At 38.7% G+C, this 26,285-nt stretch overlaps 3 protein-coding genes across 9 annotated transcripts; all 3 read right to left on the bottom strand.

Moving 5' to 3' along the window:
* Positions 1-1,229: 1,229 nt before the first annotated feature.
* chrdl2 (chordin-like 2) lies at positions 1,230-6,359 on the bottom strand. The gene is made up of 11 exons (XM_062433449.1): positions 6,271-6,359; positions 5,720-5,832; positions 5,480-5,573; positions 5,225-5,370; positions 3,686-3,779; positions 3,233-3,294; positions 2,926-3,094; positions 2,615-2,803; positions 2,342-2,515; positions 1,752-1,844; positions 1,230-1,593 (listed from the first exon to the last, which is right to left on the bottom strand). Exons 1-11 carry the CDS (start codon positions 6,335-6,337, stop codon positions 1,460-1,462), a joined length of 1,335 nt encoding a protein of 444 aa, XP_062289433.1. The 5' UTR covers positions 6,338-6,359; the 3' UTR covers positions 1,230-1,459.
* A 367-nt stretch (positions 6,360-6,726) lies between these two features.
* Positions 6,727-11,080, bottom strand: spag7 (sperm associated antigen 7). The gene is made up of 7 exons (XM_062433129.1): positions 10,956-11,080; positions 9,539-9,606; positions 9,341-9,429; positions 9,158-9,242; positions 8,951-9,040; positions 8,029-8,185; positions 6,727-7,928 (listed from the first exon to the last, which is right to left on the bottom strand). The coding sequence occupies exons 1-7, from the start codon at positions 11,038-11,040 to the stop codon at positions 7,813-7,815; spliced, it is 690 nt and encodes a 229-aa protein (XP_062289113.1). The 5' UTR covers positions 11,041-11,080; the 3' UTR covers positions 6,727-7,812.
* A 5,732-nt stretch (positions 11,081-16,812) lies between these two features.
* mepcea (methylphosphate capping enzyme a) lies at positions 16,813-26,274 on the bottom strand. Of its 7 annotated transcripts, none has more exons than XM_062432504.1 (5): positions 26,045-26,109; positions 23,464-25,322; positions 21,213-21,431; positions 20,947-21,070; positions 16,813-20,850 (listed from the first exon to the last, which is right to left on the bottom strand). In XM_062432504.1, exons 2-5 carry the CDS (start codon positions 25,273-25,275, stop codon positions 20,816-20,818), a joined length of 2,190 nt encoding a protein of 729 aa, XP_062288488.1. In that variant the 5' UTR covers positions 25,276-25,322; positions 26,045-26,109; the 3' UTR covers positions 16,813-20,815. The 7 variants fall into 7 exon arrangements, with proteins under 7 accessions (XP_062288488.1, XP_062288483.1, XP_062288484.1 ...); XM_062432499.1 differs by lacking the exons at positions 16,813-20,850; positions 26,045-26,109 and adding exons at positions 25,421-25,546; positions 25,770-25,872 and having other exon boundaries at positions 20,873-21,070; XM_062432500.1 differs by lacking the exons at positions 16,813-20,850; positions 26,045-26,109 and adding an exon at positions 26,161-26,274 and having other exon boundaries at positions 20,873-21,070.
* Between the last annotated feature and the right edge of the window lie 11 nt (positions 26,275-26,285).

Below are 26,285 nucleotides of genomic sequence, written 5' to 3'. Positions count from 1 at the left end.
AAGTTTTTGGCGTCTTTTGCAATGAACAACTGTGGCACAATAAAACAGCTATTATTAAGTTAATCAGAGCAGAGATTGACAGAAAAGCGGAATAACGAGGTGCTATCGGGCAGAAAAATCCCACGTATTGCCCCTTTAATTTTGCAGAATGATTGCACAGGTGTGACACTGAGGCAACCAGTCATCAGCACCTTGGTCTCATCAAGGTACAATAACTAATAAAAGGTGATTTTTAGGGAAATGTTAGGAGGGTGAGTAGAGTTTTTTCTGCTTCTGATTTCCAAGCCTCTGATAACATTTCATTTCGAGCGGGAACGCAGTTTATCCGGCCTTCCGGAGTTGTATTCAATAGAAGCCTTCAGGCGACGGTGTTAGGCTCGCTCTGCTGTGGCCGGCATGCAGACCATAGATGAATCAGCAAATTGTTGTCAAACAATGCATTCAAATACAACTATGAGCTCTGAGCCGCAAACCTGTCCACATCTTACGCCGGTCACAATCACATATTCACACTATTACTAAAGTTGACTTTTGCATTACAGCTTAGCTTTAGTTACAACAAATCAGACAAAAGTGTTTAGTGGTGTAAAAACACAGTGAAAACTTTATGGGTTAAAATTGTGAGCAGAGGTACAGAGTGCACTCAGCTACATCAACTACGACCTCATTAACATACAGATAGTTCTGATATGTGGAACTGTAAAATGTCATTAGGCTATGATCCTGTGGATGTATAAAATAGCTACAGCCTCTTGCTAATTCATGCAAAACTAAAAAACAACATTCAAGACAGTCAAATGTACGTATATACACAGAAAATCATACAAGAACCAATACACTTTAAATTAGGTGACAAAACCTCAATTTGTATTTACAATAAATATACTGATGATCATATAATATACTTATTTTTTTCAAAGCCTTTACATTCTGAACAGAACGCGGCCCCTTGCCCAACATCTTCTAAAATACAAATGATTCTCATAACAGTTAAAGCAAAGGGTTCATTTAAGAAATACTGATCCCAAAATTCCCTCAGTCATTCAATAGAAGCTCATATTAACGTCACTGTGTCAACAAAGTCTAAACCTCCAGATTTAGAACAGGATACTGAGGATGTCTCCAGCTCTGAGCTCTGATCTCTTTACTTCACGTTCACCTTTCCCTTGTGTTGTTTTTTGTTAAGAGCTCATACCTAAATCCTCCAGATCGGATAATGGAGGAGGCTGAACTATCGGGCAGGTTATGTGTTTTGTAACCTAATAATTTACAAATAAAAATACGTGATAATCAAAAACATGATGGAAAATAATGCATAAATCAAGAAACGACAATGTTATAAATGAGATTCCTCTTGTATTACAGGAATGACGCAGGACATCACAGTGAAAAATGTATGAATAAAGTATGTATATCAACAATGTATAGTTATTGGGAATACTGGTAAAAAGAGTGACTACTAGGGTGAACACAGGCCTTCAGTCTGCTTGGGATTTAGGAAAGTCATCATCTCGCGAATGCCTTCTTCACAAATTATGGCCTGAGGTGCTTTATTCAGATTTTCTCCCTCCTCTTTAAACCTTCTCCACGTGTCTGCAAATTGCGCAAAACTTGAATTAACATCAGGTGAAATGAATCTGTCACCAAAATCTACATAATCATATTAAAATAAGTTAGGAGGATTTCAACAAATGATACTAAAATTTTTTTAAAAAAAACATGAATTCTTCCCAAACACTGACAGAACTAACCTTCATCGAGTGTTGTAAGTAGTGTGTAATTCTCTGGATGATCCATAATATCTTTCCTCTGAACGTCACTGATTTCCATTAACTGTAAAACACCTGCATAAATAAAAATAAACTGATCAGAGTCATACACTGATGCAGCAGTATATATGTTTTAAAGGAGTTGTTATAGAACATTTGGGAAAACACAAATAGTTGTTTCCTTGATGAAAGGTTGATGAAAAGATTCAGCTTAGTTTAGCATGGAGATTAGAAACATGGGGAAACAGCAAAGTAACAAAAACAACACAATCTGCACCTCTTAAGCTCACTAAATGACACATTATATTTCATTCGTTTAATCTATACTAAAATTGAAGTGTAAAAGTTCTAGTTTTATGGGGGATTAAATACTAGACTGTTAATTCTTGGCCAGATGTTTCCAGTCTTTATGCTAAGCTACGCTAAATGGCTGCTGGCTGTAGCTGCATATTTAAGCGACATGCTGTATAAGACTGGGTTCAATCTTCTAATATAATTCTAAGAAAGAGAATAAATATTTTATTATCAAAATGACAAATTATTCCTTTGATAGATTTCCAACCAATATTTACCTTCTACAGACTTCCATACTAGTACTTCAATCTCAGCAGTACTTTGTCTTTCAACAACGATGATCCGAACTGTGTTGGGTGAGTCAACTTTCAAAGATGAATCAACTTTATACACCAAGAGGTTATTTTTGTATCCGAGATAACACTGGGTCTGGTTACTTTCAGCTTTACTCTCTACAGAAAAGAAACAGATAAAGTTGTACGGATGATGTTTAAAGCCGGTCAAAAATCATATACAATATAAACATTATATTATGAGCCATGTTTGACTACCTGGACAAGTCTTGCAGCACTTTCCTGTCGATTTCATGGGATGTTGGCATGGGTATTGGCTGGGACACGTGATGCGTTTGCAGTCCTGGAGGCCATCAGTGCAAGTGCACAAGATGCATTCCAGGACCTTCCCCAAAACTGGGTGCCACATGTCTCCATGAGAATACGTCTTGCCATTGTATAAACACACTGAGAGAAATGGAAAACATCTGAGTGTTTTGCTGCATATGGAAACGATCGTAAAGTTGTGAGGAACATGTCTATAAAATCAAATACCTATAAAGGATCTTTTTGCTTTGACAACATCTCACCTCTTTGGTGTTTCCTCTGCAACAAAATCTTAACAGTGGTCTCTGAAGCCCCTTTGAGGTTAAGTTTACTGAGGCTCAGGCCTCTGAGGGATGTCCTGGCCCTGGGTCGAGTGGCACGGTCAGACTGCGCCCTGTTCTGCTCTCCAGGACACTGGTCGACTGAATGCCTCTTTTTAAAATACAGACGTAATAAAAGACAATTATCTTTCATCTCTTGCGCTATTAAATATACTTAGTAAGAACATACCCTTAAATTATTCATTAAAATTTGAAATGAAAGAAACATCCAACATATGTAAGAACATACAACGCCTCGGTTCAGTTGCAGGTTTCCGTCTTCGGTTGATGCGGAGCCACTGGTGCTGTTATCTGAAAGAAAAAGACCAAAACCAAGTATGAGGCCGACTTAAACATGGAAAACATGACAATCTAAGTGCATTTACATTAGGGTTGGCTAGTAATTAAATATTATTATATACTGACTTTTAGTCAAATTGTACTGTGTTTATTTGATCATACTGTGATGAGTTTTCGGATTGTAATTGAACACTAAGAACATTTGATAATGTTTTTAATGTGTTAAAATACATACACATAAAGATACTGTCTGATATTTCATTACAAGGGAATACACTTTGTAAAAATGTGTATTTTATGTGTAATTCATATAACAAAAGAAAATGTTTTAATACAATCATTAATCAGTCATATTTCAAGTTCAAATAAAAATCATCATTCCAGGTTGAAGACGTTTGACTACCTTTACACACCAAACAGCAGGTATCTGGAACAGAAACTGGTGAGGAGCAGGTGATTGGCTGGCATGTTTTCAGCGCACAGAAGATGTCTCCATTCTGAGATTAAAATAAAGAAAGCACAGAGATGTGCTCTAAAGACCTGTATGTTATTTATATGGATTCACATTTATATCACCTGGAATAACATAATAATATTCACAGAGTCCACTGAGATCTAATGCTCCTGAAATTAATCTGCAAAAACATAATGAGACATTCTATTCATTAGGCTTCTAGAAAAAGAAAATTTACATTTTCTTTCCTGGTGGCGAGTCAGCTGCTATGCTCGGTGCTGACCTGCTTATGAGAAGCAATTTGGCGTTCAGGTTTTGCTCAAGGGTGCTCAAACCACTAACTGTATGAATAACAGATCGGATCCTCTCCAGTACCTGAACCAAAGCAGCTCAACATATTACATGAGATCTCTTGGAAAAGATGAGTAATCCATTTTAAAAACTGCAATAAATGATGATAACCCTGCTATTTCCTGCCCTATAAAGGAAGTCTATGTCACAGAAAAAGCAAAGCATTACATTCTTTAACAGACACTGCAGTGATTTAACAGTGACGATGACACAAGGGCAGGTTGAGTAAGTTACTCTGAGATACTTGGAAGAAATGTTGAGGGAGAAAGACCATTTGTAACCACTTGCTGTAGGAAGGAATCATTTAGTCATGTTTATTGTTGTGTGTCATCTAATTGGCAGCCTAAAAAACATCTGTGTACAAACACCATTCAGCAGATCATGAAATTTACTTCTCACGTCTTTAAAAGACAACTCCAGGATGATTTAAACTTTGGCTCTCACTTCCATTTTCTTCTTTGATATCTGCTTTCTTTGTTTCCTAAATTAAAGCTTCCATCCATTCTCATTGCAACCAAGCCTGGCCAACAGACACTAGCGATATAATACATTAACAATATAGTTCCAATGTCACTGCATATATACTCTTCATGCATATACACTAACAGTACATTAGCTACTAGCAATGGCATCTCAAAATCACTGGACCACAGTAACTCGTAGACATTTGACGTATGAGCATCCTTCAGATGGTGTTTGAGACTTAGTGTCCTAAATAATTGTATACTTTAAAATATAATGTCATTGCAGTACAGTATGTGCTGAATTTCCATAGATTTTTACACCCTATTCAAGCTGTGGTAGTACTGCTTAAACATGTTGTTTAAGTGGAAAGGGAGAATTGACTGGATTTCATAAATATTCAGTATCATGTATTTTAAGATCAGGATACATCTTTAAATTCTGCTGTGTTATTCTGTTATATTCTGCTTTCTGATTTTCCAATCCTTTGCATTCTCATTTATTTGTATAGTCTATAAAGCATGTGGTAACGTTATTCTACAAAGTGGAATATAAACAGACATAATTTCAGTACATGTTGGCTCAAAACTTGAGTTACAGATTGTTCTACACTGTATGCAGACAGCTTTTATATTATTTCACCTAATCAAATACACATAATTACATGCAACTTACAGAGCATGTGCACATTGCACACTGATTGCTTTGCTTGGATGGGAAGAGGTCGTGCTTAGTGAAGGTTTCCCCCGGCTGATAAATACTTCCATTATATCTGCAGGATTTCACAGAAGCTCTCAGCCCTGCGGGGACTCTGGGCTCATCTGAGGAGGGCACAATACAACAGGACAGGAGAGAAGAGGAGGCTTTAAAGTCACCAACCAACAAGAACTGTTCTCTGAGAGCTGGTGAGGTGTTCAGAGGACAGTCTACCTGTGCATCTCGGGCAGCACTGCTGAGGCTCAGCCACTGGGTTTTCACACGGCAGAGAGGGACACTTGATTGTGTTACATTTCACATGGCCTGTCTAAGAGAGAGCAGTGTTAGAGTTTACGAGCCACCTTTAAAATCCCAACCCACAAAGCCAGCAACTCAAGTGCTCTGCAAGACACTGGAGCAATTTTTAGTGGAATGCTCCTTTAAAATGCATGATCCAGTTTGTTATAAAGGTACCTCTGTGCAGACACAGCGCATGCAGAACATAAATCCGAAAGGCTCCAGATAGGGATGCCAGCTGTCTCCTGGGCTGTACGTCTTGTCTTTGAAAGTACACACCACCCCGGACCCTGGGTGTCAAAAATGGGAAGGATGAGCCATTGAGAAACGCATATGGCGCAGATAAAGTGAACGGCAAAAAACAGACTTTTAAAAAAATGTCAACTAATGTTAGAGGGACTTGTTTAAACGACGTTGGGCTCCATGAAATATAGACTCAAAGAAAACAGGGGAAACTGCAAATGCTACTGATCTCACTCCAGCCCATATAAAGACAAATAAGAAGTCATGATTTAACTTCTGGTGATTTCTGTGACACTATGAGGCAAATATGCCTTGCCACATAACACCAAGGGCATGTTAACAGCAACACAAGATGATCATCTTAAGTACATTTTTCTTTCTGTGTCCGAGAAAACTTTCCTTATCTTGTTTTATGCTTTTCCTTATTTCTAGCCCCCACACGTCTGATCAGGACAGAATAAGCATCAGCAGGGTCTCTGTCTTACCTTTCCGGGGTTTCAGCTCCGCATCTGCAAACCAAATGATGAAAAAGAACAAAAACGTGGACTTCATTTTTTACATGTGCGTGACTGAGTCCTCAACGCGCAATAAATATGTTTCTGCAGGACAGAAACTGCAGGACAGTGTGAAACAAGGATGAAAAAAAAATCTAAACTTTTTTTCCTCGGTTAATCGATGGCGCCTCCTACAGGAAATGAGACGTCATGTCATATTAACACTAGTGGGATGACATGGACTGACCAAATACAGTAATACCGTAACAAAGTTTCATGTTTCCCTCATGAGGTTAGTTTCAGACAACTGTGAAACACAAATATGTAGGAATGACTTTATGTAAAGTATGTAGATATATAGTGACACTATTATACTCTATAATCCTCTGCTAAAATGTAAAACCTATGCTATTCAGAAATAAAAACTCCAAACATACAAACACTTAATACTGTTCTCCATTTATTAATACACATTGGGAATAAAACAGTGCAACCATGTTAAAAAAAACGACATCATGATGCCAAGAAACCCTTGCTTGAAAAAATATGACAAACAAAAGACTTGGAATAAAACTTAGTCATCCATATCCTGACATGGAGTCTGGTACTTCCTCTCCCTGCTGTGACATCTATTGCAAGCCATCACTCGGCTTTTCTGACAAAACATTATTTCGGAGTAACAGATTAATTCACAGTCAGTGCAGATGTACAGAAACAAAGAAAAAAAAAACTCTGACTTAATCACAAATTCTTAATATTCACACGATGGTATTTCCTAAAAAGACATTATCCTTGAGATGGAAGAACTGACATGATCCCTACTCTACCAAAGATTTGAAACAGGCTGAGACTAGAAGGAAAAAACAACTCAATAAACCACATCAAAAGATGGTCAATAGACGGCATTCCTGTTTCCCTTTTAAAACTGCTCTGGCTGTTAGGAACACTGTCAATGGGACTTTTCAGACATGCCTCGCCCCTAAAACATTGCTATCAAAACGTCGTGCTGCCTGGTTAAAGCTAAAATTGTCAATATTCTTAATGATTAAAATGTCACTTAGAACTGTGAATGCAAATTTCCATCAAATATTTATATCACTGCCCAAAAGAAATCTTTAAAAATATACGTATGAAGATATTGGGTGTTTTTAAGTAACACCTCGACACACTGTTTTATCAAAACAAGTTTCTCATACTGTCTATGGTCCAATCATGTGTGAGAGGCTTGATAACTGACAGAACGTCACGGGAAAATGTTAAAGAAGACATATATAGTGATCCACTTCCTGGATTAGACACACCTGAGCATCCTCATTAACAACATTTCAAGATTCCAGCACAGTCTGGATCAGAGAGTGGCATACATACTAGATTCACCGCTTGTCATATAAGTTATACTTTTAAATGTCTGAAGTACAGAATATTGCATTATAGGATCATTTAAACTGTGTATATGGACACAGTAAGGTGTCCAGACACACACAGACACACACACTCACATACACACACACCAGTAGACAGAGAGCAGCAGATTCAAGAACTGCTGCTCGGTGCCCCCGTGTCGTCCTCCCGCTTCTGCCGTTTCTTCGCTCTGATTTCATTCATGGCTTCTTCTATGGAGCGGGTGTCTCTTTTGTTGGCCACCGGAACTGGGAGAGAAAATGACCAACCTAATCAGTAAATAAACTGGGACGAGGAAAGCAGTGGTGTGAATGATGTGAGGAGGCAGCAACATCACCAGATACTCACCACAGCCGTAAGCGCTGTTGGCCTCTAGTGTATGTGCTGCGTCTTTTGCAGCTGAGGTGCCAATCAAGTGACTGTACTTGTCTCTGTAATTGGAGTTGGGACACGTTTCCGACTTCTTTGTCTGACTAGATGCTGCTTCTTCCAGTGCAGCCATTTCCTACAGTGACGAGGACAGAGAAAGTCAGAGATATTTAAACAACCACCTCTTATACTGTTAGATACAATGAAGTTGCTGAGGGAAACTCATTCTAGTAATTAGTTGGCAGTACAAAATGTTAAATTATGTTTAGACACACCTGCTTCTTCTCAACCCGCCTCACCTGCCTCTACTCCAGAATTTAACTACTTTTAAACATCCCTCCTGAGAAGATACTGTGACTTGAAAGTAGCAGTCAACTGTAGATCAGACATGTAAACTACATGGAAAAGCAACACAATGATTTGCCAATTAAGACCTTTTCTGGTCAAGGCAATCCAAAAATGAGGCATATTAACAAACACGCAACATATTTTTTGACTGCATTTATTACTACTCCATTAAGATGACAGTCTATGAGGAAATGATCATTTTTCTCCCTGCATGGATGTAGAGAGTCAGTACAAGATGAGAGCTCTACAGGGATCGGCTTTCCCTTTCAGTGATTCATTAAAGTTTATTTTTAACTGTTATTGATTTTTATTTGGATAGCTAAAATGTTTCTGCTGTGGTCTGACTTCAATGTATTAGCACCAGAAATATCTAGTTATGTTCCTTTGTCTACATCCAGCTATTTTGCAACAGGAATATGAAAAACACAACAAAATCGACCCAGAAATGAAAAGTACCCTGCCAATATCAGATTTTATTGTCATTCAATATTGTTATGCACTGCTGTCACCTAAACACACCTCAGTTGAACTACAAATGAGCATCCAGCCTTACTTTTAGTCTGCGACGTTGCTCTGCCACTTGAGGATCCCACTCCTCTCCTTTGCGATAAGCTTCCAGTTCCTCATCTGATGGAGCAAACTCCTGTACCAGCGCCAAGTGAAAAATAATCAACACTGACCCTCATTGATGTTTGCATAAGTTAAGTTAAAGAGACTGTATGTCTATATCTAATGTTGGATTAAAACCAAAGTTTCAGACCTTCTTGAAAAGCATTACGTAACGGCTCTCTTCATCCTCCCCGAAAGAAAAAGAAGTCAGACCAGCTACTTCTGCAACATCATGCCTGTAAGAAAGGAATAAATAAGATGTAAATATTTGTGAGCATGTGACACAAATATCTTAAGTTTATTTTAATTCTTTGATAGAACAATGACGACTTACAATATACTCCTCTCGATCTTCCCCATAGGGTTATATTTTCTCTTCTGTTGTGAACTGTCTTGGATGAAATCTGACACCTCTTTCTCCATCTAAACAAATGATAAAGGAAGCCACAGCGATATTTTGCATGTGTATTACACCGACGAAAGTGCCACAACTGAAGTCAGTTTGTGTTAAATATGTCACTTGTTCTCTCACCTTTTTTCTGAACTCTGCTTTCTTTCTTTTCTCATTTTCTTCCATCTTCTTGAGTCTGGCTGCTTGCTCTTAAAAGAACAGAAATTAAAATGTGTTTATGTCTGATAGTGTTTCAAGTTTCCATTGTAAACACAGATCATGTAGTCTTACAGAAACAAGGGATCTACTTGTTTTTTTTAAAGGACCAAAGTAAAAATAAAGCTAATCAAGACACAGACTTCCAGTAATCCCCAAACCACATTTCCAGATCATTCTGGGTTATTATTTGTAGCATGTGTCCAAACACAAACAGCCTCTGATGTTTTATTACCAGGCATCATCATAAGAGTTAATGAAATGGTTGTGGTCACTTTTTTATCAAAACCATCTTGTGGTTATAACAGCTGAAAAGTGGATTATTTGAAGCACTCTTTGATTATTTGTAGCAATACTCTTCTCTGCATTGCAACAGATTTAACAATTTTGAAGACTTCAGAGTTCCAACTGAAAAGTAAATATTTAAAATGTTATAAAGTACTTTCAGTTTCCTATGTGTGTGTGCAAACATATGGTAATGATAGGCTATTACAGTTTTTAGAGCTACAGTGATTAAATGAACAAAAATTAAACTACATTCTTTTTTTATGATTACTTAATTATTTCATATTAATATTTGACAGTTCTGGCTTCTCAAATGATACAAATTTTCTGTTTTTCCTTTTCATATATGTCGGTAAGTTGTATATCTCAGCATTTTGGACTATTAGTCAAATTAGACATCACCCATGCCTCTAAGAAACTGTAAATGTCCCCTTTTCACTATTTTCATAGTCTAAACAATAAATTGATAAAAATAGTTAGTTGCAGGAACTTGGATTTGTAATGTACTTGTAACTGTGAAAGTCTCAAAGAAAACTTTCAGTACCTCATGAACGCAATTGAGGTTAAGCATCTATCAATAGTAGCTACACAGCTAGGAACGATGCACTCATCTTATTTACATTATTGACTTTTTATTATACTTTTTAATTGGCCTATATCAACTTTAACGCACTGAAATGCCCTCAGCCTGTGCAAATACCAAAGATAAAGCGTTAGGTGAGAGAAAAGGTAGCTAGCCAACGCTGATCAAAAATGGGGATTTTTAGTTGCTTACAACACATGCACACATGTACACGCAGGGCAGTATGGATGCTAAAAGCAGGTTTCTTTCAGCAGCAGACTGCAGCAAATACACCAGTGCTTTGTTAACTAACTCAGTGATTACAGCAGGGTTGTGTTACAGTAGCAGCAGCTGCCTGATATTACAGCAGCACCAGAAATGCCCTCTGTTTGCTCGTCCATTTAATATCTTAATTAGTCTCATTCTAATAGCACATCCATTTCGATAGTTTCGAACTACACAATGAGTCGTTATCTAGGTCATTACTTCATGTACCTCGAGCCTTTCGTCGGCTTTCCTGGTCGCCGACTGTCGGAGGTTTCTCCATCGAGCTTAAAATTGAACCTAAGAGGTCCGCCATCTTGAAATGATAGAGCAGAGACAAGACGGTGTTGTTGTTGGCTGCTGGGTGGACTACGCATGCTCAGATGGCCACCAGTGTCTTCTTCTTTAGTATTGTAAAACGGCGTTTAAAATATATACTGCCATCTTCTGTTCCTGAAATTGGTATTACGCCATTATTATTATTATTATTATTTTGGTTATTTCAACAAATAACATTATATTATAGTTATATATCAAGTCTCAATTCTATTTTTATTTATTCTATTTATCTTTTATATTTGTGTTATGTAGTCTATATATCAATATGTTTAGTTATTGCATAGGCTATATTGTATAAGTTATAATTTAGCTTTTCAAGTCCATTAATCAGATAAAATAAAATATTTAGATCTTTGAGATTAATGTCGAATCCAGACAAAAATGTATAGCATTTGGCCATAATCTGGAATAAATCAACAGATAAAAGCCATCAGACTGTACAACACCACAGCTCCCAGCACCTCCCACCCCCACTAAAAAAGACTGATGCTGTCCTTACTATGTTAATCCCAGGTACATTGCACACATGTATACAATCTAAGAAACTCCTGCATATTGCACATTTATATCTTGCAGATTTATTTACACAGAGATTGTTTACTGTATATAGTATTTTATAACCCTAACCCTATCTTATCTTATTTTAAAGGTGCCACTCTCCACATATAATCCATGCCATCTGCTTAAACTATACAAAACGTTTCCCTGATTTGACAATATGAATTCAAATGAAAGTCATTGCTTTTACACAAGTGTCTCAGTGCATAAGGCTTTCAATTCTGCACAGTACACATCCCAAATGGCCTGTGTAATATTGGAAAAAAATTAAATGTTCACAAATCATGTAATGTGACTCCATATGTAAACCACGGTCATGTTTATCATCCAGAATGGTTTATTGTATTAAAGTATGCCATGGGGAAAAGAGAGCCTAAAGATTTGATCCACATTTATTTATTTTGGTGAGCACCCTGGACAGAGTAATTCTTGCACCTCTTAAGGGAACATTTTGCAGCAAGTTGTCATTCATCACTTTCTGAGAGCAAAGAAGGGTTCCTATGAAGGAATTTAAAGTTTGGGGTCTTGGATAACAGGAAAGGCTTTTTGTATTATTGTGGATGGATGTTCAGCATAAAACCATGAATATTTATTGTCAAGAAAAAAATATATTTTCTCCCTCTCTGTAGTAATGACTTTAACATTTTTTTAAACAGAAAACAACAACAATATCCCATCAGTTATGTATTTTGTGGGAGACACATGTTGCTGCATTTTTTAAAAAAGTTTTTTTTACGTTGGCATGGTGGTAACTGCCTTGTGCTTTATCCTGATGTGTCAACAATTGCAAAACTGCTTTTCATGGGCAGCTCCTTTTTGATTTTGGTGCTAAAAAAAGATGATTGGCAAAACATTCTGTGCACTGATTAATCACAGATTGGTATACGGATTGTTTCTTTAAGGCAGTTTGATCTGCGCATGTCTGTGTGTGGTAGAGAGACAGGCAGACAGACAGAATAAACAGAATAAACAAGCAACCAAACATCTTTACATAATCACTAGGGGGCATGCTGTACAAGTACATGTCTATGTGTTCATGCCTTGTTTTGTTATTGTTTTGTTAACAATTCCCCCTGCGTCACTGGAGCAGTATGTTTTGTGCAGTTTGATTGTAGTTTCACAGCATCAGCAATAACACATGAACTACTGCCATATTCCGATGTGGGTAGAGCAGTGGACGAACAGAGGGCAGCCCTGAAAACACAGCAGGGCAGGCAGAATTGTACTGTGTCTAAAACAAACAGATAAGTTAGTACAACACCTGTAATTTTTAACTTTTGGAGGGCTTGTTCTTTTCAGGGAGTCCCTTGTGGTCCATTATTACTCCTCTGTCCAGCCATAGGGGTGTATGTAAGTACAATACTACAGTACTGTCCCTTTCTCATTTAGATTTTTGTGTTGGTGAACAGTACAGAGTATTTTCAATATCTTTAAATCACGGGGGTCTGTTGAATAATAGTCTTTTTTTGCACAAAGAGGGAAGAAAATGACTTAACAGGTCTTTGGTCTTTTACTTTGCCTAAAATCAATCTCTAATTCTCAAGAAGCTACAGCTGTTGACTAAGCTGAGTAAGCTGATAGTCCTGACCTTCAGCCCTCAGACTCCCATCATTCAGCGATACTTTGTTATTGTGATTTGGACAGAGCACGACGGACTCCTCCCCCGTGGTTGAAATGCTGTATAAATGCAGCATCAGCCTGTCAACAGCAGTGTCTGAAAGCTTATTGGTACCAAAACATGAAGGGACTGAGCTTGGTTCTCCTTGCGCTTCTCCTGATGTTTGCAGTTGGGGAGGGTAAGCAATGGATCCACCCATTTTCTTACTGTGTGAGATGAAATCAAGCAAATCATGATATGGAAGATGCTCAAACTACATTGTGTTCATTCTTGGTCGGTTTGTGTGGCTTGCGTAGAAGAAAAACATATTATGAGATCACAGATTGACAGTTTTCCTGACCTTAACGTAATTTGAATTGTATTTCTTGTGATTACTGTTCATGAAAGGTCAAATTAAGTCAAAATTGAGCAGGGGTATGGTAGCATGTTTGTGATTCTTTTATAATTACCTACAGGCAATGATCCAGATATGCAGTACTGGACTTGTGGGTATAGAGGACTCTGCAGACGGTTCTGCTATGCTCAGGAGTACATTGTTGGTCATCATGGTTGTCCTCGAAGATACAGGTAAGTCTGTAAAGCTCATAAAGTAGAACTATGCATAACTGTAATATTGATAGTTTTATTACAAAGACAATGCAATGTGTGCTTGAGGAGAAAAAGCATGTATTCTAAAGGTAATTTCCTTTTACTGAACTGTGCTCATTTTCAGGTGTTGTGCGGCACGGTCTTAGCACCTGCCAGTCATCCGCTGATGCCTGCAAGATGTCACATTATGAAGGCTGACATCTTCAGCACAAGGAGCAGAGATCCTGAGGTTGCATTCTACTGGATAAACCAATTTGAGAGCTTTGCTTTCAATTAAGCCCTCTTGGAGTTCTAACATGCTGTGGGGGTCTGACAATGAGCTCTTTTGCAGTGGACTTAATCTAGTTAGACTCAGCTCATTTACAGCTATCAAGTGTATAGCTAATCATGTTGCTCATCCCTGAAACTTTGTATGACTGATCCTGTATCTCACATTTAATAAAGATTCATATTTAAGCCTTTGTGAACAGTCAGTTATACTTTGTGAAATGCAGTGTTGCCAATAAAAGCAAGGAAATAAAAGTATTGATGTTTGGTTTGTTGCTGTTTTTAGAATATTCATCATTAATAAGCTTAAATTATATTGTTCCAAATATAATGCAAAGTAATTTAACCTAACATCTATACAACATAGAAAGGACTATGTGCAGCCCATTATCCTCTTGGCTTGAACTTGGGGAAATAACAGCATGGAAAGCAGTCTGAGTTCCATCAGACAGGGGACAATAACGGCCAAGTGACTGACCCAAATAGCTGTGATGGAATAGAGCTTTTGTGAATGAAGTGTTATGTCTCTTGTCTGTGTTTATGTTATCTCACCATTCTGTCTGTCTGGATAACATTGTCTGGAACAGACGGACATCACAATCCACCAGTCACGATTGCAAAGCAAATTCATTGTCATTTGGTCTGCCTATCTGTGATGGAAAGGTCAAATGTCTTTGAACTTGTCTATGTCTATGAACTTTGGCTGGGTTTGATTTTTTTAAAATTGTATTTATTTATTAGGAGGCTGAATGAACTCAACACCATAACTGGCCTAAACAATGTCTGTCATACTAAATGACCAAACATCACATCTGGAAATAAACTATATGATTCAAACACTTTGTCATCTATTTGGTTAGTGACTGTTGTATCAGAGTTATCTAAGTGAGGTTCTGAAGATGGTTGATGGATGGCCCGGGCATGTAGGTGTTAGGGTTAGGGTTAGAGAATGGATGCTATTTGTAAACACGAGCCACTGTATTGTGCCCTGCATTGTCATCTGGGTTGAATCTATGTACTATTCTGACAGAGCAGCGTGACCAAACCACAAAGGGGTAGACCCCCACAAACCTGTTTACATGAGGCTGTCTGTCTTCACAAAGCTGACAGCAACAGCTTAAAACAGAAGGTAATTCCAGGATGGATGCATGTTTGAACTGTAACAGCTGTACACCTGCACACTGCAGAGACATCAGGGTTTCAAGATGCCAGAAGTTATTTTTATAAGTTGAAGAACATTTTTTAAATGCAACACAATAAATTAAAAATAATTCTCTAACATTTCAGACCCAGGAAGAGGCCAATTAATATACTTTGTGGTCTGGTTAGGAGGGCTTTTTTCAGTTTGTTGAGTTTGAAAGACTTAATATAAAATACAAAGCTGACTTTGATTAGAAACAATTCAATTACAGAGAAATAACAAATGACCTGCAATAACTAAAACCGTAACAATGCAAAAGTGTATTTGCTGTTAAGTAAACTTGAATATGCTTTTTGAAAAATGAATAATAATCTCTGAGGCCCGTGTTATTTACAGTACATGAACATAATAAAATGGCCTCCATTCACCTCACTAGATGGCAGTGTGTAAACAACCAGACCAAAAAAATAACTTCCTAACTTTAATAACTTCCAATACCTCATTTAGGAAAAAAACATCTGGACCGTGACTGAGCCACTCATCTATCATTCCCCAGGTCTTGATCAGTCTCCAAGACTTTTGGACAAGCATCTCTCATGGTGCTGCTACCACTCTGCATCACCATTTGGATTGTACTATCCATGTCAGGGGAAATACCTGGCTCTCATTTGAAGCAGTGTTTCACATTCAAGCCAGACTACCAATGTTTGTGTAATTAAACCCAATAATATCTTTCCTCAAGTTTCCTTGTTCTCACAGGGTTCATCAAGTGCCATTACCGAAGCTCTGGGCAGAGTCATAAACCTTTTACAACCATAAAAGCCTGATTGATGGAGAATTGTAGAGACTGTTATCCTTCCAGGAAGTTGAACTGCGTGCACAGATCTCTGAGTGCAGGGGCCTTTTGTCACTTTAAGGTATAAGGAAATCAGTTTTAAAACCATTTCACTGGTCTATCGGTCACTACAATTGTCGGAGATTGTTTCCGCTTCATGGTTGATTTAAGTTCTGACATGCACTTTGACCTATGAAATCTATCATACATTTGTAAATCATGTCCACTGAAAAAAAATCAGTGGAAAGTCAATTTGAAGAGGGATGACACTGTATGTCTTTTTGGTCAATTCAAGGCATAACAGCAAAGGGTCTGAATACATGAGGTACTTCTGTATATGAATAAAGATTGTGTGCACTCATGGGAAATTAATGCATTTCTAAGATTCCCTCAACCCACCTACAGTGCTTTTGAATAATAATTTGTTCAGTCACTCACCTCATTAAAATCCTTAAAATGACTTTTACTACCTCTCTCTCATAGAAAATTCCTAAATCTATTAAACTATTCACAGCATTCAGGGTAGGTTATCAATGTCTCTACAGATCCTGTGAGGAACACAACACTTCTTGTTGCCTGTCAGAGCAGCTACAGTATCAAATACAGAGCATGTGAAAGTTAGCAAAATGCTAGTCCATAGTGTAAATGTCTGTACCTATTAATCCCTCTTACCCAAAACACATTTAAGTTGAGTAACCTTACAAGGTGCTATAAAAGCAAATACGGAACCACTATATCTGGAACCACTTTTAATCAATTAAAATGTTAAACACAGAGAAACATTCAGATATATTTTGTTGTTCAGAGGCATAAAAATTAAAAGCTTCCCTGACAGAGGGGGTATTTTATTCCAACAGTTTTTCCAGAAAACTGATTTCTAGTTCGTTAAGGTACATGTAAAACATCAACTTTAACTGCAAAAATGTACTAAACTAGTTGAATTCCCTCAAGTCATATCAGTGCAAATTCAACACAGAGAGGTGAATTATAGTGCCGTTAAAATGTACACGCTCCTTGAGTTTATGCATTTGTTGTGCTACAAAAAGATTCACATTTTTGTATAAGACATCCAGTTTAAGACATTGCATTACAGTCATAGAACAATTTGATGTACTATTAGAAAATGTCACACTGATGAGAGGTGGCTGCGCAAAAGTAAGTACGACCATTATTTTGTCAGGGCTTCATTGTGTCTCTGACAAATGTTTTACCAATATTTCATAGCTGATGCTGCTCAGATCCTATACTGAAGCTGTAGCCACATGTTTCCAATGTATGAGTAGAATAGTTGCCATTAAAATTGCACCAATACTGCTTCTAAAAAAATTCACCTGTGGTTTTAGTGCTCTCTCTCAGTAAACCAAATATTGTTATCAATGAACCTCTTCCTAGGACAGGACTGGTCTTGAAATAGAAATAAGTAAATATAAATACATAAAAATGAACAAAATTTTGTAAATGCAATCACTGCTTTCCAGTGTTTTAACTGCAATGTATCTACTCATACCATGGATGCAAACCTTTAACATTCAAAACAATTTTCTGAATTTCAGTCTACCTTACACTTGACTCCAGTGACTTACAGTAACGTTTTTTATCTTGACTATAAGGACAGAATTACAATTTAAAAAAGGCAAATATTGCACAGAAGTGTATTGTTCTCTATTTTATCCTGAAATGAGCATCATAAGTTATGTAACAGCAATGGTAATATTCCCCACTGGTATACAACCATATCGAAAAGCGGTGGTTTATACCCTAACTTTTGTGCATTTCAATTTCATGAAAAATGAAAAATCACAACATCAACTGTGCACAACTTTGTGCAAAACCTCAAGGAGAGTACAAAGATTTTATACAACACTATATATGACAACATATAATTTCACATCTCCAGCAAAGACATGCTTTAGCTTGGATACCTGGACGTACAAGTCAGGCCTGTTAGGTTAAAATCAGTCTTCTGTAACATTGGTGGCAAAACACTACAGCGCACATTAAACAATTTTGCTTCTCAAATAAAATGCTCATTATGCGACCTGCAAACTTTACTTAATAATGCAAAAAGGAAAAATGCCCTTGGAATTACAGCAGTGGCCTGATCTAAGCCTGAGAATCCGATTGTCTTAGCTTAGGAGAAAGGTGTGATTTGGTGCCATCTGTCTGATGGACGAACTGAGGCTGAGGCCAATTCACTTTCAATTCAAAATGTAACCTGAAGCTTCATTTTGTGGGTTAATCAGTGTTCCACGACTTGCTATAAAAAGTTTGATGGAAAAAGTATTTAATTTTTTTTTCTATTTTGAAGAATTTGAAAATGTCTAAAGCACGTCAAATAAAGTCATTTGACAGTGCATTGACACCAACACTCCTTTCAAACTGTTTATAAAAAAAATAAAGAGCTAATCTAACAACCCGTGTGCCTGCCAGGAGAGAACAAAGCAAACACATCAGAACATTGCAATGTACATATTCATTTGTTGTTACGGAGTTGGATTAGCAGTCCATTTTAGGACAAAAACTCCTGTGACTCACAAATTGGCAGCAAACATCTGAAAACAAAAGACAAAAAACAAAAACAAAAAATCAACTAGAAAATGACAAAAGCAGTTATGAACTTAATATTGACAACAGTAAAACAAAATTTGCAAATTATTTACATTGATCAGTTACAAAAAATAGAAACATACATCATCCATCTATTCCATCATCTCCTACCCTTGTATGCCAAATGCTGTCACCTAAAAAAATGATTTTGTGCACCAGTCGCTCAGGATGAAGGGTTGTAGATGAGCAGTGCACACCAATAAAGATACAATCACAAAAGAATGACTACCTGTAACTCATAACTGTTTGTGTCCTCAATGGGTAAAAGACAAAGATGATGATGGCATATTCATCAAATTCAAGAGCAAAAGACCCATAACATATTTTGGGAGTGCTTCAATATAAACAGCATATTACGATCTAAATTTGGTATAAAAAAGTCATATTGTTATATTTCAGTCTTTTTAAGAATAATGTATTACCAAAGTTGAGTCATGTGCTAGAAAAGTACTTATGATGTTGTTTGAATCCAGTACTGATGCATGTGTCAGACACCGTATTAAAGAGGCTGTCGTAACTTGAGTCATATCATTAATTATAGGTCCTTTGCAACTTAAATTCTACACTCAATTATATTGTCCATCAGAACCTCAAAGAGGACACTGTAAACAACATACAGTATAAAAGGTAGAGCTATGGCTTAACTGTCATATAAAAAAATAAAAAAAATCACTGCATGCTAAAGATTCACCTTGCAAAATAGTCCTCATAGTCTGTGTGCTGAATTATCTTGAGCTGTGCCAAAAGCTGAGTGTCAACATAGCTCAAATGTGCCCCCTACCATTAGCACAGAGCATGAAAAGGGCTTAAAGAACCAATGAAGTGATTTGCTGTTCAAACCCAAAGTAAATTACACAGGCCTCAAGATTTCTAGAAACACTTAAAACAGCCTAAAATGTTTTTTTCAAAATTTAGACTGATTTGATCTGATTTTCCAACTTGCACTTTTCAGGTTTGAGTTGGCATAATAAGTTTTCCTCCAAATGGTAGTGAGTCTGTTGTCCATATTAAAATAATAAATCCAATATCTGATAACTGCATCGTTAAGGGTGTCACAAAAAAAGCATCTTGAAAACATCTCAGCTGTACACTTACAGTAGGGTTTAACATTCAGTATTTCGCTGGATGTTTGTTGTTCCAAGAACACTTTCGTCATCATGGATCATTGGTTTGTGTAATTTAGGAACTTTGTTATACTCATTGCAAAATGTTAGACATTTTAGGAGCTCTGTAACAGGTTCAAGTTTATTCAGCTTTAAGGCCTATTTTGCAAAATTATGACAAAACAAACTATATATTAGGGTTGGGAGATGGGGAAAAAACCTCAGCTATTAGTGGTACAATGAATTTAAGGCTGGTGGATCTTATTTAGCCAATTTAAAAATCCCCAAAGTCTGTGTGCAATTATGCATCTACCTTTACCGGATTTGTGGCTGCAAATTTTTTAACCTCCAAGGGCAGGATTTCAAAGCCATTAGTAACCAGCAATATTTACAGCGCAGGTTATCTCCACAGCATAGAATAAACCACCTGCCCTCCAGTGTGACTTATCAAGACACATCATGTCTGTATATGATCTGTTCAATTGCTTTATAATCCAGTGGTATACTGCACTTCTGCAGATGTGTTGGCGCACTGGAAAATTCTGCCCGATCAACCAACCCTAATATGTATGATGTATGGTGATATGGTGGCACAGAACACAGTTATAAAAGTAAAGATATATGGACAGAGATATTCAAACACATGTTATGGCCGTGCATCAAACTGGGGCATCATTAGCACTGGGACAGTCCAAAGAAATGATCAGCTGAGCACCTCTTCTGCAGTCTGGAGCCAAAGTATGATGTTTGGCTCCAGGTCATACACTGAAGAGTCTTATCGGAGTTCACTCCATACTTTTTCAATATACTTGTAGTGACAAATGATTCTGATAGGTGCTTCTTCTTGACCGAGCTCATCTTTACGAAATTAATCCCACTTTTGGTCCTATTCTCCTTTATGAATTTCCTCTGTAGCATCTGAAAAGCTGGAGTAACTGTTCAGATGATTCCTTACAGTCCGGGGCTGCTGGCTGGTTTGTATGTATGGTTGCGGTTTAGGCTACTCACATTCAATGATCTCCAAGGCAGAAGCGGTCATTTGTGAAATAAGTAGATTGGCCTCTGAAAACCTGTCGTGATGGAAAAGAAAAATTGAACATGGCATCAAGATAAAATGGTGAATGACATGTAAAGCATGAATTTGTTTTGACAAATGAATGAATTACCTCTTATTGAACACTTGGGGGCCCCAAGGTGCTCAAAACTGGTGAAGCCCACCTCATTTGTAAGGTACGATGAAAACTGGTCAGGTTTCAGACAGATGCTGTGATAATTCCTGCTAATATTATCCTGTCAAGTGAGAGAAAACAAGTCTTTCTTAAGATTTCAGCCAAACAAACCACGTTTTAAAATAACAGAATGTACCAAAACTAGCTTTGTTATAAAAAGTGATTATTTGTATCAGGACAGGCCTGTCGTCTAATTTCCTTACAGTCAGCTTCTTCCTCCTCACGTACGACTCCCAGGGCTGCGGCTCCAGGATGAACTTGCCTCCAGGACGGAGATGTCTGTAGACTCTCTTGAAGAGCCGTTTGAGGCCACTGTCCCCCCAGTTCAGGTGAACCCATTTGGAGACGCTCAGGCACAAGATCACATCGTACTCTGGCCGCTGAGTCAAAAGAAGATTATCGTTCTCCAGTACATAATTGGCCTAATGGAGAGAAGAGGTGCAGTGAGACACATGGCATTAACAGGACACATTATTTGTGCAAATCAGGTCTGTGGCTGTAAGAAAGTTGAGACTTTTTCCTCATTAGAGGGATGACCAAGGGCGATAATCCAAGAGTGTCATTTGATGATCATGAAAACGTCTTAAATACAAAATGTAAAGGTCGACCCATTGATCTAGAGTTCATATTTTCACTTTCACATCAGGCTTCAGGTTTCAAGTCAGAAGGGGAAACCACACTGCTGGTAAACAGTAAAAAGAGGCTTCTGTTCAGGTGCTGGAAAGAAGACGCATTAAAACAAGTCTACCACACTGAGAGGCTCCCAGTAAGATTTAAAAATACATCCTTTAAGTGTACATTTTTGAAAAATGTACAAAAAAAAACATTTTTATTGATTCTGACTCTTTGGACTTTTCTTATAAAGATTAAACAAATGATCATCTGCAGCAACATACAAACAAACTCAGGAGAAATAGCCACAAAATGTTACTGCTGCTCTGTGAAGCCATTTGACTTACAAATGCTGCAAGATTAATATGAGTGCTTGTGTTTGCAAAAAGGGTTGTTGATAATCAATTAGTAGATTGCCTTAAAAAAATATTAATCCATTTATCATTTCAAGCCATTTAACAACTAAAAATGCCAAAGTCACAGTTTTCAAATTGGAGATTTTGTCTGCTTTGGACCTTTGTAATTGAATCCCTGTTGTTCAGACACTGAGGCTGTCATTGGGAACTCGTGATAGGCATTTATTTACGGGCAGCCCTAACAGAGGGAATGAATGCAACAGCATAAAATGGTTATTGTATATTTTGTCTATCATTATATATTTAGCAATACGGAGTTAAAAAAAACCCTGACATTTCTGTCTAAAATTAATTTTGCACTGTGCAAGCTGAGAGGACTCAGGTACTCGTCTTGAGGCTTTTCACTGATTTACAGGATAAGCGCTGTACTAGACTGCCATTATCTTTAATGCTCATAGCAGGGGAGGAGTTATTGATTTCCTTCAAGAAACATGACCATTTATGCATCTAACCAATTCATGTAGCCGCCTACACAAAGCCCATTAGGCACAAGGCCCGTGAAGTGAAGAAACTTCAATAGAAACTAGAATAATAAAACCCTTCATGAGAAAAGTTTATACTGAACACAGAAAAGTTTTGTCAAATTCTCAGCCAAGGGTAACACGTTATAGGACGATGCCATTTGTAATGCTTCCATCCGCGTCACAGAATCAATCTAATGAAAAGACAGACTGGTTCCTCTTTGCTGCTTCCATCTTTCACTTCACCACTGGCAGCTTCAGAGAAGAGTGAGCCTCTGGTTGCAAACACCCACACCATGGTGTGTGACAGACACAAAGACTTGTTGTGGACAAATAAATGGTAATTATTCTCTCCATACTCATAGTTCAAGTAAGTGACCATCCATCCAGTCCAGTTCCATCCACCTTTGAAAGTGTACAACTACAACTTAGACTGTTTATCTGAAATCTAAAGCATCCTAATTAATCAATGCTCAATTTTAATGTCAATTTCCACTCATTTATAATTTTAGTTTTGCATGTAGGTCAAAACTACTATTCCATATTTTCAGGGCAAAGTTGATACAATACGTTTTTTGGCCAGATCAACAGCATGAATGGCACACCCTACATGGGATAATGGCACTGACTGTGCGCTGACAGTGCTATACCCAGTTTAGAAAGCAAAAACATTATTATTCATCATCATGTTTCAGGGAGAGGAAGTGGATGCACTCAATTATATCAAGTCTTCCTGCGAAGTCAGTCAGTCCTAAATAGTTTTTGCCCTAACACGCAGCATTTCCCTTCATCTTTTGGGGTGTGTTTTAAAATGTTTGACAGTGGATACGTTTATTTACGTCATGCTTTTACTGTAGTATTAATGATCACATGACACCTAATTGTGAAATAATAAATATGTCCTGCCCTTCATCTGGAAATCTCATACTATTGCCACCAAATGCTCACACAGGATGCTGCCTTACCTTGACAAAGGACACATTTGAGGGGAACTCCCCAGGCCTTGTGCTGGGTGTTTCTGTTAGTGGAGGTGCAGCGATGGGCCCCCTGGAGATCCGTAGGGACACAGGAAAAGTGCAGCTCACAGAGCGATCAGTGGGTGGTGAATCACCATCTTCCTGCTCCATTTCCTCTGCTTTGCTGTCCAGCCTCTGGGTCCCTGTCTCATGTGTGTGACAGGAGTCATTGTCATTTACAGCCTGTGCAGGGCCACATTCTCCTTTCACTGGTTTCCCATTTTCATCCCTGCTCTCAGTGTCATTGTGCTTCTTTTCACTGCCTGTGTGACTCGCATTTCCATTCCTCTCCTCCTCCTGTTCAGTGCTCTTTTTCTCCTGCGTTGCACGCCTGGCCTCTTGGGTCTGCAGCTCAGACAGATAATGCCTGATGTTCTTACGGGCTGCATGTACCAAGCCACTGTCAATATCAAGACCCAATATGCGGGCAGGTCTTAGCATTTTGGCAATATATAGTGTTAGATGGCCTGAGTTACACCCCAAATCGAGTACATCTTTACCTTCAAACCATTCAGGGCGAAACACACGTATCCGTGGGTCCTCACTTGCTCCTGGGTTGCGATAGCCATAATACTTGTTATAGTTTCCATACTGGAACTTCTTTTTCTGTTGGTCTTTTGCCTGGTCGTACATCTGCTGGTGCTGACGACCTCCTGACCCAGATTTGGGACCAGTCCTTGGTGTGTGGAAGGACTGAGAATTCCTTGGTGCCCCTGTAGTACCACAACTCCTCTCTCCAAATCCTGACTTTCCTATGGGGGTAGAATGAGTCACAGGAGTGTCCATTTTGCCAGAGTTGCGCCTTCGCTTGCGTCTGCTTGTGTGCTGGTTTGTTCCCCCTGATATGGAGAGAGAGGAATCCTCCATCGATACAGATGACAACTCCTCCTTGCAGCTGGCTGAGTTGTCGGCTGAGTGCTCATGGGAATCCCCGGTGACACTGGAGAAATTGTCGGACTCTTTGGAGACATCTAGTGCAGAGCGTGACGCAAACATACCTGGAAGTGGCGTGGACGCGCCGGTTTTAACCTCACTTTTTCCTGATTCTGAGAGGTTGATCTGCGTGGTTGAAATCCCACCACCTCCCCCCCCCCCTCCCCCATGGTGTCTGTTGCGGTGTCTCTTCCTCCCACCACTCTTGTATGGGGACACCAGAAAACTGCTGTCTGCTATCCCGCTGTTCAGGTTCAGCGGATCCGTGATGTCTCTGGGGATGAGGATCTCCACGGGGTCTCGACTTTTGGCTGGCAGTGGGGAGGATTTGGGCGTCTCTGCATTCAGTGCCCTGTTGACCTCCTCGTCCAGCAGACTGTTGAGATTCAGCGGGTCAAAAATGTTTCCACCCAAGAGGAAGTTGGTGGGCAGGACGGAGTCACTCTCTGAGTTGGCCCTTCGTCTCCTCTTGCCAAATGTGGGATGCTTGAAACTAGAGTTTGATGTGTTGCGGCGTTTTGTAACCTTTGTTTGCTGCTGCTGTTTGGAATGATGAAAGTTGTTCCTGCGATTGATGTTATCCTCATTCGCTCCGGCGCTCTGTCCAGCGTTCTCTGACTGCGTGAGAGTGTCAGTTGTGCTGGTGTGTTTCTGTGAAGCCGTCGTTCCCAGGACAGGACAAGCAGCTGCTAAGTCTGGGGTGGCTGCTGTACCCTCCATCATCACAGATATATTGCTGTAACTTCCAGTACATTCAGAAAGCTGCAGAGTTGAAGCTGAGCTGGCCTGCGGACTACCAGTTTTAACTGTATCTTCATCAACAGACATCTTGGTTGGATTCCCGAGCTGATACAAACATGGAAATGTTTCTGGATCTGAAAGTCACACAAAACATGTGTTAAAATGAAAAAAAAAAAAAAAAGACAATCAACTGGATAGTGTAAAGAATTTCAAGCATGATGAACAATATTACTTTAAATGAGGCTTCCCAATTGCTGCAAAGTATTTTCACTCATACCAGCTTTAATATGTTGGCCAAAGCTTCTACAGTACTAGGTCATACTCTGGGAATCTCAAACTTAAGTCCATGGACCTGCACCTTAAAAAAAATGAGGGTCAGTTTGAGGTTAATTTGGTGCAATCACTTCACATTTGCAGAAGAGGATGTACAAAGATAACCATTTACTTTCCAGTGTCTTATCCTGACATACTCTTACACCAATAACAAAAGTCTCCACTGTACATGCAGGGTCTCTGACACTAAATCATTATCAAAGTAAGGATTTTACATCTGAGGCGTATCTACTCAGGAGGTTACTGACCTGAAAAGTTTGTGAGTCCCTGTGTTGGGACAGTTATCTAGTTAGCAGGCTAGCTCCTAGCTTCTCTCTGGCGGGCCAGAAGAAACGTCGAGTAAACGTTCAGCGTCACTCCGGCCACAAAAAAAACACAGCGTTCAACTACCAACCTCGATATGCTTCTGCCTGAGCCCCTCTGTGAACCGTGAGTCACATTTATGAAAGTGATACTATCTACCAGATGGCCCTCTATTCGTGTACAGTCAACAGTGTAGTCACCATCCAAATAACAGTCTCACCTCCCAGCTCTCCCCGCCTCCGGCCGGACTGTCACTACCCAGCACTACTCCCGACTCGAGCTAACGTTAGCGTGGCTAGCACACAGAAGTGTCCGTGCATCAATACAAACACACACCTACACGCAGCGTCCGCGCTAGTCTGCCCGCGATAAAGGCCCCTCTGTCCTCCAAACTGCCCCCGACGACTTGTTCAGTCAACTCCTAGTCGCCCAGTGTCAGGCAGGTTGGTGAATAAATTATT

Source organism: Scomber scombrus, chromosome 14 (genome assembly GCF_963691925.1).
Source record: "Scomber scombrus chromosome 14, fScoSco1.1, whole genome shotgun sequence".
Taxonomy (NCBI): Eukaryota; Metazoa; Chordata; class Actinopteri; order Scombriformes; family Scombridae; genus Scomber; species Scomber scombrus.
This window is presented reverse-complemented; position numbering and strand designations above follow the sequence as displayed.

Bases quoted from the DNA above. Each gene is read 5' to 3' on its own strand.
- chrdl2 (XM_062433449.1), bottom strand. From the start codon at position 6,337: ATGAAGTCCACGTTTTTGTTCTTTTTCATCATTTGGTTTGCAGATGCG. The intron at 5,833-6,270 runs GTAAGACAGAGA...TTTGACACCCAG, and splicing joins GGAGCTGAAACCCCGGAAAG to GGTCCGGGGTGGTGTGTACT. The intron at 2,516-2,614 runs GTAGTCAAACAT...TCTTTTCTGTAG, and splicing joins GTGCTGCAAGACTTGTCCAG to AGAGTAAAGCTGAAAGTAAC.
- spag7 (XM_062433129.1), bottom strand. From the start codon at position 11,040: ATGGCGGACCTCTTAGGTTCAATTTTAAGCTCGATGGAGAAACCTCCG. The intron at 9,430-9,538 runs GTGAGAGAACAA...TCATTTGTTTAG, and splicing joins AAGCAGAGTTCAGAAAAAAG to ATGGAGAAAGAGGTGTCAGA. The intron at 8,186-8,950 runs GTAAGGCTGGAT...TCGTCACTGTAG, and splicing joins AGCAACGTCGCAGACTAAAA to GAAATGGCTGCACTGGAAGA.
- mepcea (XM_062432500.1), bottom strand. From the start codon at position 25,275: ATGTCTGTTGATGAAGATACAGTTAAAACTGGTAGTCCGCAGGCCAGC. The intron at 21,432-23,463 runs GTAAGGCAGCAT...TCTCTCCATTAG, and splicing joins CAAATGTGTCCTTTGTCAAG to GCCAATTATGTACTGGAGAA. The intron at 21,071-21,212 runs GTAAGGAAATTA...CTCACTTGACAG, and splicing joins TGAGGAGGAAGAAGCTGACT to GATAATATTAGCAGGAATTA.